The following is a 17,863-nucleotide window of genomic DNA, read 5'->3' on the forward strand; positions in this document are numbered from 1 at the left end:
GGATGCAGTCCTGCTCTGATGTCTCCAGCTGAAGCTGTTAGCGGAAGCTGCTGTGCCAGAACCAACTCTGGAAGAGGACATGGGTAATGAAGAGACGTGTCCACTGAGTCCTGTTTTCACTGGCACTGAGACTGGAGAGTGTGTGTTTGTGCATGCAAGTGTGTGTCTGTCTTTTATACCGACGGACGGACCGACTGACTGTCAATCCCCCTAACGTATGCATGATTTGTCCCATTCTTCCCTATGAAAGCAACATTTCTCAGGGCCAGAGGAAAGTCACTGACAGAAAGTGGTGACCAGTCTGGATTAACAGGACAAACGGAACACTAAAAAAGAGGTGGCACATTTCAGTTATTCTAACAGCACAATTATCCAATATGACAAAATCTAATTCAACCAGGGGGAGAAATAGATTAAACATTAAAATCTGCCTTGATTGTCGCTATTCAGTTGAAACAGTTGATTCTGATTTTGGCTCTGCTATGTGTAGTTCTCCTGGGTGTGTGTGTGTTGGGGGGGGGTCCTGTGGGATCCATAGTTCAGAAACATTCGCGATAGGTTTAAAGATCTAAATTGCCTCGGGGTGTGTGAGTAAATGAATGTTGTATGTGTGTCCTTTGATAGACTGGTGACCTGTCCAGGCTGTATTCCTGCCTCTCACCCAGTGACTGCTGGGATAAATTCCTCAGAAAGTGGAATTTTCTTTTTTTTTTTCTCAAGTTGATTCAGTCAACTAATTATATCTGCATCCACAAACATTTTGAGTGAAATGATCAAACTCTAAAGTTCTATTTCAAGTTTGTAGAAGAGACTGCAGGTCCTCTCCACCACCCACATTCAGAAATGTGCTTTAATCCTAAAAACCTAACCTATACAAGCATGTTTATGTAGAACATTCTTAGAAAATACAAGATGACTTGGAGAACTTTAGACTGGAAGTAGCACTGGGATCATCTGTACATAGTTCAGCTGGAACACATGTTCTGGGCGTTATCATGATGGAGGTGTGCAGCCTTGATGTTTTGAGCTGATCACGTGTTGGTTCTGATGGTTTTTCAGCACGAGTGAACCCCTGGATGGACTGGTTCAGGAAGACAGATGTACAAATGAAATGATCCAAACTGTCTCCAGGCTTTTTTCTAGCACCTTTGTCGCAAAGAATTGCCTCCACATGCACAGAGCCTAAAATAGAAGCCATTAGAATTAAATCAACAAAAAGGCTGTGGGATGCTTCAGTAAATCTTATTTCTGTACTTAGAGTGTTTTGAAACATTAGCTTCCCTAAGGGACCTGATTTTGAAAGACCCATGTTGAATGAAGATGCAGAATGAAATAAAACGGAGCTCCGCTTTCTGAAGCTGCTTCTCAGAAATTACAGAGGTCATTAGACCTGATTGTTCCATTTTCTGAGGCCTTCTCTCATGCTCAATGCAAAAATATACAAACTTTTTATTTTTTACTGTGATCCATTCAGAGAAGGGAGACGTGATGATTACCGGTAATTGGTTCGTAGTGTTGAAGGTGAAGTGAGGCTGAGTTGGTATTTGTCGGTTACCTGGGATCCAGGATACACGCAGCAGCACCAACTAAAGATGAGACTTTACCAAACGGTTGTCAATATACACCTAGCCCATTTGCAGAGGTCAAATGTTATTGGTAAAGTAACATCAGTATTATTTATATCATAATTACTTTTTAGATTAGTTCTCTTCAGTGTATTTTTGCAAAATATATGTTTTAACTTTTTAAAATTAACATCAAATACCACCAAAAAAGTATTTCAATGTCCCTACAAATTTTAGAAATTCTATATGCTGAAGTCCAAATGGAGCAATTTTTCTATATCTGCTGTATCAGGTTCATGAAGCACTTAAATGTACATTTTTCTCATCAGTGAACTCATTAAAAAATTGTTTAATTGTTTAATTATGACTTTATATAGGGGTGTTTACACTGTGAACAACATTCTACTGCATTTCTCTTGTTAATTTTGGATTTGGTAGGTTTCTGTCCATTGACAATGTTCAGATTGACATCTGATCCGTCTTTTTATTGGGTAAAAAGCAGTGAAATGACACATGCACAGAAACTACTACAGAAAATTTCAACAGAACATCAAGAATCACAGTATGATGTGCAGCAATGGGGCCAAGAGGGATCAGAGTTAGGATGCAGAAGGAACCATCAGTGAAGCCCATGTCAATGTGATGGACAGATTAAAACAAAGTGGGCAGCAGAAGAAGACTGGAAGTGGGGAGGACAGAATTTTAGCAACTCCTGGGTGATGCCAAACGGTGTCTTGCAACCCCTAAAACGTGAGTATATTGCCAAAATCAAGAGTGTTTGAGGGACACCCACACTAACAACCAGCCACCACTGTGGATGGGGAAAAAAGGAAGGAAAGAGGTTCCTGAAGTGGAGAAGATTTGGTTCAAAGGAGCGAACAGTTTTTTTCCAGCTTCTCCACCAAGACCACACAGTGAAACTGAAATGAGAACTTTTTCCACCTTAGGTATTGAAGTTATACTTTAATTAGCTCGGCCACATAGTTAATTTGATGTTAGGTAAGTTGCAATACAGTTGCATGCTCAACTAACCAACTACCTAATATATACACACACACCTGTGTATTAGTACAACTTAAACAGAATGTATGTTTATCTTTACCATTGTTACTGTCGTGTAAATGTCGTTTAAAATTACCTGCTGTCTATTTGATGTCACACAAGAGCGAATTCAGACAACCTCTACACTGACAGCATCCCACAGCATATTGGGCCCAACTTTCGTAAAGATTTATGTTGATACATTGTTCATTGCTGCATTTGCAATGCTATTGGTGCCATTATTTACATAGGTACACACCACTGCAGACCAGGCTCAACAGTATACAGCATGCGTTCTGCTTTAGAACAAATAAAATAAATGCACAACTGTTCCCTTAAAATGTCCTTAGATCGCTCAATGTTTTGTGTTTGCCTGCTTCTGAGCCACGTCAGCACTGTAAATGAGAACCGGTTTGACCTGCCTGGTATCATAAAAGTTCAGTCAAACAAACAACTGTGAACTTTAAAACACACAGAAGAGAATGAGTAATTTTCAAGCTGCTTTAATGATCAACCAAGTTCAATCCTTCATTAATCTCAAATGTACATGCTGAAATGTTTGTAAAGTAAACAGCGCCTTTCCACTGATCATGTGACTTGTGGTCTACAAATGATGTCAGACATGTCAAAACAAACAGACAAGCAAATTAAATCTCATATGTGTTTTTAAGTTATATATTGTACATTAAAATCTTTAATACATTTTTTAGATAAAACTTAAAGACATTATCATTGCAATATGTTTTCTGCATACATTTGTATAGAAATGCACTACAGTTACAATATTACCATGTAGAAAAATACAGTTTTCTTGGTCGTCTTCATAGAAAGCATTGTCAACAAAACATTGTCATAAAATGACAGTAACAACAATTAGTCATTTGAAAAGTAAAGAGATGAAGGCAACCTGCAATGCACATGTTAATGAAAATGCTACTACTGACATGTTAGTGACTTAACTACAGAAAAGTTAAACCTCTATGTCCCACCTTTGGGAGCTTATCTCTCAAGGACTTAGATCCACTGAATTTTGATCAACCTACCAATCGTTTGCAGGAAACAATTTAAGGGTTAAATTGTCTTTGTTGGGTTGTAAAGAAACAGTTATCATAATGACATGAAACAGAATTAAAGCCTTCTGACTAGATGGATCCATCAGCTTCTGAGGATGTACTGTCTCGTTATGATCAATGGCTGTAAGTTAAAGTGCAAAGCCAGACATAAATGCACAAATCCATGTGTGAATCTTTTCAACCCAGGACAACTCAATAATGTAAACACGTTTTCTCTCCAAATTCTCAGTCACAAAAATTCAACTGAATAAACTAATGTTACATATTTGATGGTGACACACAGAAAATCTCAAAATGAATTAACTGCATTTAGAAAATGTGGTTGAGTTGAATTATCCCATTAAATGCGGGAGGGAAACTGGAGCGGCGGGTATGAGAGGGACTTCGCAGGGACTACTACTACTGCTACTACTACTACTACTACTACTAATAATAATAATAATAACTACTACTACTAATAATAATTTTCTAAAGACCCACCCAAATCTGCCGCCTCTCTCTGAACTGAGCAGATGCTTCATGTTTGAAAGGTTTCCATGATTCCATCTCCACCCTCCAGCTGCTCAAACATTTAAATGATATAAAGGAACCAAAAATGTTTTGAAGTTAGGAAGAGAAACGTGAACCTCCAGTTAATGTCCAACTGCAACTAAACATCCTGACCAGACTATCATTTCCTTTCAACCTCTGCATTGATTTAAGCTGGAAAGCTTTACATCCAAAATGTGGTAAAATAAATAAAGTTTTGTATTTGATCTCTGTTGGAGCTTTGCTACAGAAATGTAGGAAATGTAGTTTCTTTCCTGTCTGTTTCTGTCTTTCTTTGAAGTAAGGCCTCCATTTCAGTGAAGGAACAAGGAATTTTTACTTGATCTCAACTAAAAAAAGTAAAAGATAATGCACAGAAAGGCTTTTAAAAAGGATTTTGACCTTCTTTCTACTTGAGGTGTTTGTTTATTGAGACAAATGTCTCAAAATCGTTCATAGCCAAATCACCATTGCGAACCAGAGGTATGGTCAGGCCCTGCTGCCCGCCATCCTTCTCCTCCTGTTCATTGCTGAAGTTGACAGAAAGAGTCCTCCTGGGCAGGGTGAGCTCAGGGGTGGGGCTGAATCCCAGCTCCGATGACAGTTTGCGTTTAATTGATGCGGCGCGTTGGAATTTATCGTAGAGCTCAACACTCATGCGTCGCCGAGTCTCTTTGAACTCTGCTGAGACATTTGCTGTCCACTCTGCAGCGTGTGCTCGGATCTCCCCCACCTGCAAGAACAACAGCAGACATGAAGTCTGGCAGGAAGTGATAGAGCAACATATGACCTCCACCTAAAACCCATGGGCCAAAGAGAATAACAAAAATTCAATTTGGAATATCTGTACAATGTATGCAATTTTAACGTTTTATTGATGCTTTTATGTTTTGTCTTCTGTGTCCCATCATATTTAATATAACTGAAAATATTCAACATTTTTTTCTAAATTAAGCAAACCATTATTTCAATCCTCATGTTTAGTTTCATGCCTTATTCTTCAACATGATGGTTAATAATAAAATTGTTAGACCCCATTAAGATGTTTCAACCTCAGAACGTGATAAAATCATCCAAATCCCACATGTGTAGACAAAAAAACACACACAAGTGTTGTCATTCATCTGATTGTGTAAGAGCCTCTTAGTTTCAGTAGTTTTGCATTGACTGTACAAATGCTCAATTCATACAAAGCTTCAGCCTTATTGCTCAGGATGGAAGCCTCCATTTTCTCCAGGACTTTCAAGTAACCTCAACAGCCCCTGTATCCATTTCTTGGTGTTCCTTTGAGCATAATAATAGGACACATGGTTGGATGATATGACTGTGAGACAGCCGAATTGTACATAAAACTGCCTTGTTGTTGACGTGAAGCTAACAGAGGTCTAGACTGAGGCGTCCTCAGCGTAATCCTTCAGCTTCTGTAATTAGTTTTTAACCCTGTGTGCTGATAATAAATATGAAAACAAGCTAAAATATGTAAAAGAGAGCCAATAAAGTAGGAAATACTACCTCTTCCTTTGTCCTCTTGGAGATGACCCTCAGCCAGTATCCTATCATGCTGAGGATGGCAGCAAAGTAAGCTAATCCCACCAGAATCCAGAACCATACAACTGGTTTATAGTATTCTAAGTACTCTATTTCCGAACCACCTAAACACAGAGACAGCAAATTCTCAAAAATCCTGCTGGTGTTGGCCTTTTTTTCCCTGTCTTTACAGTTTGTATTGGTACCTGCTACAAAATCTCCAAATCCTATAGTGGTAAGGGTGATGACCACAAAGTAAAGGGACTCCAGCGCAGACCACCCCTCGATGTTTTTAAAGATGGCTGCTGGCAGTGCAACGAAGAGCAGGCAGCCGAACAGCACGAACAGCAGGGTGGAGATGACACGGATCTTTGTCTGACTGATGTCCCAGTTCTGCAGGACACAGAGGCACGGACAAAGGAACACTTTGGTGAGGTTCAACCGTGACCAGGAGCTCATCGTTTGGTTAATTTGGTGAGTCAGGGGCTTGAAAGAGAAACTTAGTTACTAACATCATGCAGTATTATTAAGAATACACAATCTGTTGAGAACTGTGGGCATTAAGAGATCAAGCTCAGTAAATTCACTTGAGTTAATTTATTGGATTGGAGTTTCTTCAAAAATTGAAAAGATTATCTTTGAAAATGCACAAATATCAGAAATATCAGACTGGAGGCCACCATTTCTAAAATAGTTAACCTAGTTAACCGTATAGTGTAGGCTCACACATTCAACACTTTTTAAGTTTTGAAGGAAAACAGATTAGGATATATAAATGATATGCCATTGCCATGGCCATTTAAACAATTTTAAATGATTTCTGAATTTACTGGATGTAAAAATACAGCCACTCATCTGTTCTATCAAATGAAGCACAAATCTAATTAATTGCAGCCCCTTTTGTTATTATTGACCAGCAGCTGTTAATAGAATTCAAGAATCCCTCAATGCTCATTTGTAACTTTTGTTATTACAATGGAATAAAGACTTGACCAGCAAAGTGGACTGGTGATCCAGCCAGATGTTGCCATCAGTAATGTTATTGTATAAACAGGTCCTGTGGGTGCAGTTAAAAAAAAGAGATGCAATGTGGACATGGAGGAATAGGGCTTCACCGAACATGGCCTAATCATAATGTTCATTTCTGAATCCTTTGGGTGCCCCAGTGCAGCGGGAGGGAAGACCTGATTTTCAAGTTTTAAACTGAAATCTCTGTTTGATTCATTGTTTCAACAATTAATGATTTACAGCAGAAACTTCAGCTGTGCAAACTGAGGCCTTTTCCTTACACACACACACACACACACACACACACACACACACACACACACACACACACACACACACACACACACACACACACGTGCCTGTTCAGTGCTATTAACCCATTTCACCATGGCCACAATTTTATTTCATTTTATTTCATTATCAGAATTTAATTTCTAGAAGGGTAATTAATGCCAAAATTAGTTATTATCTGAATCCATGTCATTGTTTAAGCTTCTAAAAAAAAGCACAACCGTTAATTTTCTTTATTCGATCAGATATTTGTATCAGTAGTTGTAATTTCCATTCATACTAATACTTCTGGTATTGGTTACATATCAAATAATTATACAAGGATGTGCTCAAGCATAATCTGGTCTGTGATGATCAGAATCATCAAACATGCAGACTCACCACAAACATTTTCTCCACCCTGCCAATGCCTTTACCAAAGATAGTGCCCAGCTGATCGCCCACGCCTGCTAGCAGGAAGCCAAACAGAGGTATGCCCAGCAGCGCGTAAACAATGCAGAAGATCCTTCCTCCTTCAGTATGTGGAGAAATGTTTCCAAACCCTGAAAGAAATGCAATAAACCTGAGACTTTAAACAAGATACCATTATCAAGCCACACTCGAGCATAATATATTCCCAATCCCACACTCTACCTAACCTCCACCTTTACCCAAAACCAAATTTTAAACCTAAAACACACTCTTACATTTGAAACAGACCTACTAAAATGTTGTTATATCACAAAACTCTCCCAACTTTGTGAGTGAGTGTGTTTTTGAGCTGTGCTTCCTCGTGTGTGTCTGTTTGGGGGTTTGTGTGTCTCACCAATTGTAGTGATTACAGTCCCAGCAAAGAAGAAAGCAGAGCTTAGATCCCACAGGCTGCTGTGGTTGATCAGTGTTCCTGCAGGGTTTACACCAGAGCGGATGGCAGACATGACTTGCTGGAGGGTGAAAGAGAGACATATTTAGTCTTTTGTTATTGTTGGGGGAAATCCTCGTTAAACTCATCTGTTGTATTACAGTTTGTGCTAACCACGAGCATCACATTCAGGGTTTCCCCTGGGTTTGCTGTGCATCTGTCTGTCAGTCTCTCTTTTGTTTGTTTGGTTCTTTATCTTTTTATGATCATACCAAGACAATTTTTGTTAGTCGGTATAAATATACCATCATTTTAAAAAGATATTGTCTTCCTAACCCCTTTAACCCTTTCAGGGTCACGGCGAGGGTGGGCGTATAGGTGAAGGCAGGGTTTACTTCCGGATGAGTTGCCATTTCATCACAGGGCTCAATGTGAGCATTTGTTTGTTCACTCAAGGGCACCTCAACAGTGCTCTGAAGGTGTTCTGGCACCTTCCCCTACTACTGGAACACCTTCCATGTTTTGTCTTCACTGTCTGCTTCTCAGCCCAGTCCCCAACACTGGGCTAAACCACCCAAAAAACATGCATGATTATTATTTTACCATATCTCTAAATAAAAGTTTCATTTATTTTTATTTGCTACATCACTTGCTCTTACAGTGAACCTTAAATGCTATGGTTGTCTTCTGAGCCAAGTTTGACCTAACTTCTCCCTGAATAATGGAAACATTTCCTTGGTACATTTGCTTTATATACATTATTTCTAATGCTTTCCTGCCATTCTTGTTTATTTTTGCGTTCTTTTCTACGCTTCTATAGTTGCTTTTTCTTTTTTGCCACTGCACCTGTCTGGGTAGCATTGCAGGTGTATCTTAGCAATGCTTACAGTGTATTATATTAGTCAAGAGCTCCACATTCATGTACCGGTAGCTACAGTGACACAGCAACATAACAGTGTCACATTGCTCAATTTCATTTCAGGTAGAGCCAGCAGCGTAAGTAAGAACTGCCCTGTTTCATTGTAATAAAAATTGCCCAACATTTAATTTCAATGTTACAGAACAATAAAGGGTCCGTATTCAGGATGATTTCTAAGGACGGCAACCCTAGTTGTAAAAGGAAGAATGTTAGCTGATGTTGGCTACAGCCAAGACATTTAATCGACAACCATGAACAATAATGTGATGTAACATTGCCTCACTCAGAAGAGACTATGATGCACTGAGAACATCAGCTATAGTCTATTCTTATTTCTTACAGTAGATGATTTGCCATTCTATTAAACAGTTCAGTAAAAGTTCCTTTCTTCCTTTCTTGGAAGAGTTGTCATTGCTTCTGTTATTATTCATTAACTGTAAGCTAATGAAGAAAAATCCCTATCTGAATCTCGGGGGGGGGGGGGGGGGGATCCCATTTCAGGTGAAGGAATGTCAGAAGGGAATTATGTCTGTAGCACCTATATCTGTGTTGATCAGTCACACACACCAAAATTCCTATGGCAGTTACTATGGTGTGTTTGGTGCTGAGCTTCACCATCAAACAGAAAGCGGAGAAGTTTAGATGCATGATGAAATGAAATATCCTTGCTAAAATTAGATCTGTAAAATTATTATTAAAAAAAGAACACGGTTCAGATGTGTTCTATAGGAAAAGTGACCTGAAATAACTTTTGCTGTGATTTGGTGATATAAATGAAATGAAAATAACTTTTTTTCAGGTGGAGATTGGGTCCTCGTGTTCCCCATAATGATAGGGAAAATGCTGGTAATAATCATTAAATGGCAGCAGGGTGTGGGCTACGTTTCTTCTGCAGCTCTCTGTTTCTGTGTTTGTCTATTTAATGGATTAAATATTTTCATTTTGAGATTATTGTGGGTTAGAAAAAACACTGGTCTTTTTAAGTGATGCTAATAGATTAGTTTAGATCAGAATAATCCAGTCAAACCGAGGGAACTGTCCTTGGTACTGAAAACACTGCAACTCTGTTGAAAGCCAGACTGAAGGTGACCTCTTTCTTCACGGGACCTTGGTCTTACCTTCACCAGTTCCTCCAGCTGGCTCTGGTTGACACAGGCATGTTGGGACAGGAACTCCATCTTCTGGGACAGGATGGCTACACGCTGGGCACTGTGGCAGAGAAAGTCGAGTCAGATGTGACAGGTTGACACAGGTTTTCATGGTTGTGGTCTTCTACAGCTCCAAACCTTGAGGTTGGGAAACATTATTGTGAATTAATGAGTTTAAAGTGTTTATTAATTGTATCCTGTGCCACTCCACATAGTGATGCCTTTACCTCTGACATTGCCATTATAAGCACAAAGGATCGTTTAATATTCTGACCAACAGTATTTTAACCAAATAAAATGTAAAGACTCTACTGGTTGACTTTAAAACTGTTAAATGTGTTTTCTGTAGGTATGGACCAATACCTCATTGTCACAGTATCCAATTTGCACAAAATGGGGGGTTAGCATTTTTCCTACCTCTCATGAGGCTGCTCCAATGATCTGAAAACAGCAGCTCCCATCACCAGGTACAAAACCACCAAAAGAAAGATTGCTGTGACCGTCTTCCTTTTCATCACCGTGGCAACCACCTATGATACTTCAACTCATTAACCCAAAACTAAAGAGGAAATAAATGTTAAATGATCTCTAATGATGCCAAAAAGAAAGACACATAGGCTGATATTACCTGCCCTCTGCCAAGATTGCATGCAAAAACAAATCCTTTTCATTTTTGTCTCTCACCTCATTCTCTTCCCGGGGGTTCAGCGTTATTGGCTTTGTGGAGAACGAGAGGCAGGGCTTGGTGTTGTGAGTGGCGGATTTAGGGTCCAATAAGTCAGGAGCTGCCACTGTCAGGAAATACAAGAATGTAACGCTAATTTTTTTTCTCTTCCCTGTGTCTACTCTGAGGTAGAACACATGTAGCTTTTAGTTTTAGAAGTCCTCATTAATAAATCACAATGCCCTTTGAATTGCCTTAAAATCCAGACACTGGTCATTACACCAAATAGGAAACAATCAATTAGTCCTCTAAAGTTTTTCTACATGCATGCCACAACAATTGAACGCCTAACATTTGTTACTGCATGAATATTAATGGTGTTTTTGTGGAGATACGCAGCAATATGAGACAATGAGAAAAGTCAAAGCTTTAGAATTTTTTCCCCATATTGTGCACATAAAGGTCAGCAAAACCAACTGTTGAATATTGCTTTTACATACAGATTAGAAGAATTAAAAAAAAAATATTATTAGCTTCTGAACATCGTGACAGAGAATTTAAAATATTAACTCAGTCCTCAAACGTGCCAGTCAACAGTGATAAAGAAAAAATCTGAAAATCTTTGGTCAGCAGAACATTTGGAAAGAGGAAGTCAATAATGATAGAATGAAACATTGGGTGACCTCACTTTCACCATTGCACAAGACTTGTTACAAATGTGTGAGTCCATGTGTATGAGTGTGCTGGAAAGGCTTGGATAGAAGATTTGGGTGAAATCCCTCAATGCTCATTTGAGTAAAAAGTGTATCACTAGATTACATGAGGAAATTGGTTTCTTTTAGTTAGAGGAAAATTTTAAATTTAAAAGTTATGTATATTTACTGTTCACATTTTTTGGATGGTAATGAAAAACACTCAATTTACTGCCCATCTCCAATCAGCAGTATAGATTTTAATGTTACAAAATGCTAATCATCCTTCTAAATGATAGTTTGTTTTTGTTTTTAGGTAACACATGATTTTAATCAAAAGTAAGTGAGCATTACACTTAAAGTATGAAAATGAACATATATGCAGAGTGTAGCAGCTACACACTGCACTAATCCTTCCACCTGGTTTTCTGGTTTGGACAAGTGGACAGTGTCCTGAAAGTTGCATGGGATTAGGATTAATCTGAATTCTTGCTATCTGTACTTACTCCTCGTTGTTTCCTCTCCAATGCTCTCCTCTCTCCTCCTCTCTTCATCTCATGCTCTGAGTGCCTATAGAGAAATCTCTCCTCCTTTCCCCCCTTCTTTTATTTTCTTCTCTCACCCTCTTTCACCACTGATTTACTTGCTTTACTGTGCAGATGTCACAGAAATGTTTTTTCTCTTCCTCGCTCTCTGACTTCCATCCACTCTGCTCTGGCTGCACTCTCAATTTTGATCACACCACTGAAGTTGCTGGACAACACTGAGGGAAAGGAGGAGTAGAGGGGTGGAGAGAGCAGGGAGGGGTGGAGATGTGGGACAGTGGGAGATGGTCTGCAGGCTTGGATTCCCGACATAAATCAGAAGTGTTTACACAGAGCAGATCAGGAAAAAGATTAATTCAGAATCAATATAAAAAAATAATAAAAAATACGGATATATCCTTTATGAGGAATATCATCACAAAGTAGTCAGAATTATTAATAACATTTACCTCTTAGCCTCTAAGGTCGAGAGGATGGTGTTTTAAGAGGTTATCAGTTTTTGGCAAATCCTCTTTAATTAGCATGTTTACGTCAGATATCTCTCTCTGTCTCTGTCTTAATGCTTCAGACCTCTTAAATTATATTGTATTTGTTAAAGTGATGTTGTTCCTTGTACTATTAGAGTGTTTATTCTGCAGTACAGGGCCAATGTGTTGACTCAGTATAGGTGCTGTAAACTCACTGAGTGGATGAAATGCTGCTTTATTATCACACATTTTCCACTGCAATTGCACACACACACACACACACACACACACACACACACACACACACACACACACACACACACACACACGTGCCTGTTCAGTGCTATTGACCCATTTCACCATGGCCACAATTTTATTTCATGTTTTATGTGTTCTTCTGAAAAGATCAGAGAGATGAGCACCATCAAGTAGGGAAGAAGCAGCCATCTGTTCTTTCTGGACCCTGACCAGAAGCAGAAGTTACATCCTCTTCTTTCCTCTCCTCTATCTCACTGTTGTTGTGCTGTTTACTGTTTCTCACCTGAAACAGGCACACTCTTTCTCCTGCAGCAAATGCAGAAATTGCTGCTTTACATATGTTTGCTGTTGTTGAGTATAACTGTCAAATAAGCTTTCTGTTTACTGGTTTTAGTTTTTTGTCTTTGAAATGAACAAAATCACCCAGGGTTGCAAATTTTTCCAGCAGCTACCTATTGGTCAGACCTCCACACTTCCCTGCAGACAAATGGGTTTCTGACAAATAGGTATTTCCAAATGTCAGAAGTAGGTGATTTTTAAGTCAAGTGTACCAGAAAAGCAGAAGCACGGAGGGATGTCCCAGAGGTCTGGAGAGGTCATCGTTTTTTTGTTGTTTTTTTTTTACATCCATCCATCTTTAATTATTCTCCTCCTTTGCTCCTCACTCCTTCCCAGCCCCTGATGAGATCTTAGTAGCAGTTACTCCACCATACTCACCTGCCTCACGCCTGTTGCTCCATGGAGATGTAAGCACAGCATAAAGGGAGTATGTTAGCTGTATCTATTCTGATCAGTTTTAGTCTTAACAGAAACGAAGCTGAGGGCTTTTTAAATGAATGAAATTATCATAGTAGATCAGCATAAATTACCTCAACTCTCTAACCTCTTTATAATTGATCCACACTGATTTGCAGTTTGCATTACTAGAAATAACAAAGTCATATTATGATCTCAAGAAAATTCCAAAGAAAACTTTTAATGAACGTTCCTTCCTGCTTCTGAGTCTCATATGTATGTGGCCTATGTGAATGAATTTTGTAAATGAACAGAAATTCAGTTTTGTATGCTACACTTTGTGCATGTAACAGTCTCATTCAGCAGGAATTCATTTGGAAATTAATTGATTAATGATGGTCCAAGTCTATTGTTGTGTTGTTGATGATTTACCAAGCAGTGGACAAAATTAGTGATTTCTGCACATTTTTAACATTTGCTTACTTGCCCTGCATTCTAAAAGCAATAAACAAAACATCTTGTGCATCTTGGTGTCACTGAGTAGTTTCTGATTTACAATTTTAAGGTTTATGAATCCACAGGCATGCTATGTGCTCAGCTTGCAATAACTAAAATACTGAAGCCACACTGCAGCCTGAGACTGGAAACAGTTCAAAACAAGAAGGGGATGAATTTGGCAGGCAGAGCAGGAGACAGAGAAACAGAGGATAAGACCAAAAACAGGAATCCCCCCAAAAAATCCACATCCATGGTCGTCTTTTAAAGATTAATTAAGAATAGTTACCTTGTACCAATACAGAATAGGTACCATGATGGGAATGAAGACAAATTTGTAGCGTTAACCCCACAGTCAAATGCAGCATGGATTGATGAACCAATGAGATTCAGGTGTGTAAGCAGGGCATGCATCAATGAGTCAACAGCCATGCCCAGCTGGGAATGCCAGAAAACAAAGCAAAATAAACAAACAAAGCAAAAAAAAAGTCCTCTGTCTGGCGCCGCGCGAGTGGCAGCCAACAACACAGGGAACAGTTCTGGCTCCTTTCCTGTTGACCCTCTACACCGCGGACTTTTCACACAGTACATCTTCATGTCACCTCCAGAAGTTGCTGCTGTCGGCCTCATCACTGATGGGGACGATACGGAGTACAGGGAACTTATTCGGGACTTTGTGGACTGGAGCCTGCGGAACAACCTCCGGATCAACGCTGGCAAAACCAAGGAGCTGGTGGTGGATTTCCGCAGGCGAAACAACCCCCCGCCTGCACCAGTGAACATCCTGGGAACGGATGTTGACGTGGTGGAGTCATACAAGTACCTGGGTGTTCACTTAAACAATAACCTGGACTGGACACACAACACAGATGCCCTTGTCAAGAAGGGCAATAGCAGACTGTTCCTGTTCCTCAGGAGGCTGAGGTCTTTTGGAGTGCAGGGACCACTCCTGAGGACTTTCTATGACTCTGTGGTGGGATCAGCCATCTTCTATGGGATTGTCTGCTGGTCCAGTAGCATCACGGACAGGGACAGGAAGAGGATGGACAGACTGGTAAGGAGGGCCAGCTCTGTCCTGGGATGTCCCCTGGACTCGGTAGAGGTGGTGGGAAATGGGAGGATGATGGCTAAGCTGTCATCCATGTTGAACAACACGTCCCACCCCCTACAGGACACCCTGACAGCACTGGGCAGCTCCTTCAGTGAGCGGCTGCTCCACCCTCGCTGTGCGAAGGAGAGGTATTGCAGATCTTTCCTGCCGGCTGCTGTCAGACTACACAATAAACATAATGCCCGCTAGCACAATCTGAATATTATATATTCTGATATGTATATTGTATTCACCCTCTGTAATATGTACGTACAGGTATACAGGGGCTGAGTATCCATTTACCTGGATTATTGTAAATATACATCCTCTTTGCATATTCCAAATTCTATTCTATTCGATTTTATCTTATTTTTCTCTGCGTGCTCTTGCTGTTGTTGCACTGTAAATTTCCCTGTGTGGGACAATAAAGGACCTGAATCTGAATCTGAATCTGAAAATGACAAAACCAGCACAGTCCAACAGAACCACCTCTCTTCATGGGAGCCTTTTGGTAACCCACCAAGCTTATCCTGGTGTTTTCAACGACATTTGTATGTCAAACAGGGTCCAAAATTAAAGAGCAGGTAACCCAGGAATGTTCCTTGGGCCAATATCCCTCCCAGTCAAGGCACAGCAGCCCATGGCCCTCACACTGGACATCCAAGAGGCAGTGAACAGAGAAGTCTGGGTGTTTATTGATGAGATGGACAAGTGGTGGGAGGCTTGAATTGTGAAACATGGAAGGTAGGATGGATCTTCATGTTACTAGGTAGAATGATTCCAATGGCATTGAGGACTTTCTCAATGGGCTTCAGTCTGAAGAATGTTCCTGGTGGCCAACCAAACCAACTGACCTGGTTGGTCAAGAGTGGCAGGATTCTTATGGATGGCAGCCATTCTCTGGTTGCACTCTGAAACATTAAGGACAGAGTACGTATCCTGCCAAACCTTCAAATGCCTACTGTGATCTTGCATGGAAAGAACCACAAATTTAGTAACAGTGGAGGCTGGTAGCCAGAGAGGCTTCAACTGGGTGTGGGTGTGCCAGTGGCAGAGCTGGGGAGATTGTTGTGTGGGTACTCTATTCAGGACAGATATTGTCTCCAGGAAATGGGGTTGATTTATGCAAAATACTGCAATGCAGGATCCAAGCCTTGGTTGGCCCATACAATCTGACCAGTTGGTTGAGGGTGGTATCCCAAGGAAAAGCTTTCGATGACTCCAAAGGCCTTACAGAAGTTTCCTCATAACTTGGGAGACAAATTGTGGCCCCTGACCAACTATGTCCAAGGAAATGCCATCCGGATCACATGGTCAATCATCAGTTGGGCAAACTCAAATGCAGAAGGTAACTGGAATCAGTCACCAAAGCTGAGAATGACTCTTACCCTGAAAATTTAGGAGCCCTTTGACAAAATCCAGAGCCTCATGGGGAGAAGATTGGCTGGAACTTGATGAGAAGCCTTGCTGGTGGGGCAAGTGGTACAAACTACTACCGGTACATATTACCGAGTATCCTGACACAGAAAGGGCCATCAAATGTGGAATAAACTGTAATTTGGTGTGATACAGGGTGGCAAGCAAAATTGGAGGTATGAGTCCATTGTAGTACCTGTCAATAGATAGAATCAGCAACAAAAAAACACATGGCAGGATCGTTACCTGGGTCAGGTTCATATAGCTGAGCCTCCTGAGCTAAAAAGCAAAGCCCACTTAGCCAGAAGAGAGTTTCGCTTTTTGACGGACTGGATGTCACCTAGATTCTTGTTGTCCATCCAGATAGATAATGATAGTTCCGTCCCCTTGAGCCAGTGTCTCAGTAGAATGATGAAAAAACTAGCACAGGGGTGCAAACGTTTCTTCGGACCAACAAACAACAACAACACGGCTTGACCCCTGATCTGAAGCATGGGCTTCAGCAATGAACTCACGCAGATGTGAACAATCATTTCAGATGCACAAAGGCTTTGTCTGCCTTGGGGAACCAACAAAACATAATTTTGGAGGAAGTGAGTCTGGGGTTTGGATACACCTTGTCATTCAATGCATTTTCTTTATTTTCATGACTTTTTACAGTGTAGACTCTCACTGAAGGCATAATAACGATGAATGAACACATGTGGAATTATGTACTTAACAAAAAAGTGCGAAATAACTGAAGAAATATATATTAGTTTCTTCAAAAAAGCAAAGGCTGGCTTTTGCTTTTTGATTGCGCTGCAAACCCTTGTTCTTTCAATGAGCCTTGTCAGGGTTACTTGGTGGAATTTCTTACCATATTAATGAGGTTGGGACCATCAGTTAGGTTATACAGAAGTCATGTTATTACACAGCTGACAGCCCTATTGGACAAATATTAGGATTCATATTATGGCAAACCAATCAGCTAAGTAAAGAAAAACACGGGGCCATCATTACTTTAAGAAATGAAGGTCAATCAGTCCGGAAAACACATTGATTTAGAAGGTGTGTTCAAACTTTTGGCTTGCACTGTATGCTGGCAAATCCCCTGAAGCACTGCAACCCCTTCTGAGCACTAGGTATTGGCCACAGATCTGCCATGACTCTCTCACCCTGAATTACAAAGGATCTAAACTGTCTCAAAATGGAACTCACATTTCTTAGCAAATGTGAGAAAACAGCTTGTTCTCAAGAGGGCAGGAGAATACTTGGCTGCTGTGAGAGATATGCTTCTTTTGTGACCTGGAAAGCAGGTCGGTGGCACAATCATAATGATGATTAGGAGGCAACAAAAGGGCTATTCTTTTGCTGATTTGTTATGGTTACCAGAAAAACAGGACACAGAGGTAGCGTCCAATGGGTTACTTCATCCAAGGCCTTGCGTCCAAAGACAGTGCAGGTATGGGCTTGTCCTCAGCTTTCAGGGTGCACTCCAGTTGTCTTCCAAGGGCTTTGTTGGTCAGATTCCCCTCTGCAACTGAAGTAACCAGAGGTTACAAAGGCCAGCACGACATT

General features: G+C 40.4%; 1 protein-coding gene across 2 annotated transcripts; it reads right to left on the reverse strand.

Moving 5' to 3' along the window:
- Positions 1–3,338: 3,338 nt before the first annotated feature.
- LOC130518040 (potassium channel subfamily K member 2-like) lies at positions 3,339–12,059 on the reverse strand. 2 transcript variants are annotated; one of them, XM_057020367.1, is made up of 9 exons: positions 11,804–12,056; positions 10,626–10,732; positions 10,359–10,471; positions 9,912–10,002; positions 7,839–7,956; positions 7,415–7,575; positions 5,941–6,127; positions 5,720–5,859; positions 3,339–4,940 (listed from the first exon to the last, which is right to left on the reverse strand). In XM_057020367.1, coding segments are annotated over exons 1-9 (1,242 nt in total). In that variant the 5' UTR covers positions 11,805–12,056; the 3' UTR covers positions 3,339–4,616. The 2 variants fall into 2 exon arrangements, with proteins under 2 accessions (XP_056876347.1, XP_056876338.1); XM_057020358.1 differs by having other exon boundaries at positions 5,720–6,127; positions 11,804–12,059.
- Between the last annotated feature and the right edge of the window lie 5,804 nt (positions 12,060–17,863).

Source organism: Takifugu flavidus, chromosome 2 (genome assembly GCF_003711565.1).
Source record: "Takifugu flavidus isolate HTHZ2018 chromosome 2, ASM371156v2, whole genome shotgun sequence".
NCBI classification, from domain to species: domain Eukaryota; kingdom Metazoa; phylum Chordata; class Actinopteri; order Tetraodontiformes; family Tetraodontidae; genus Takifugu; species Takifugu flavidus.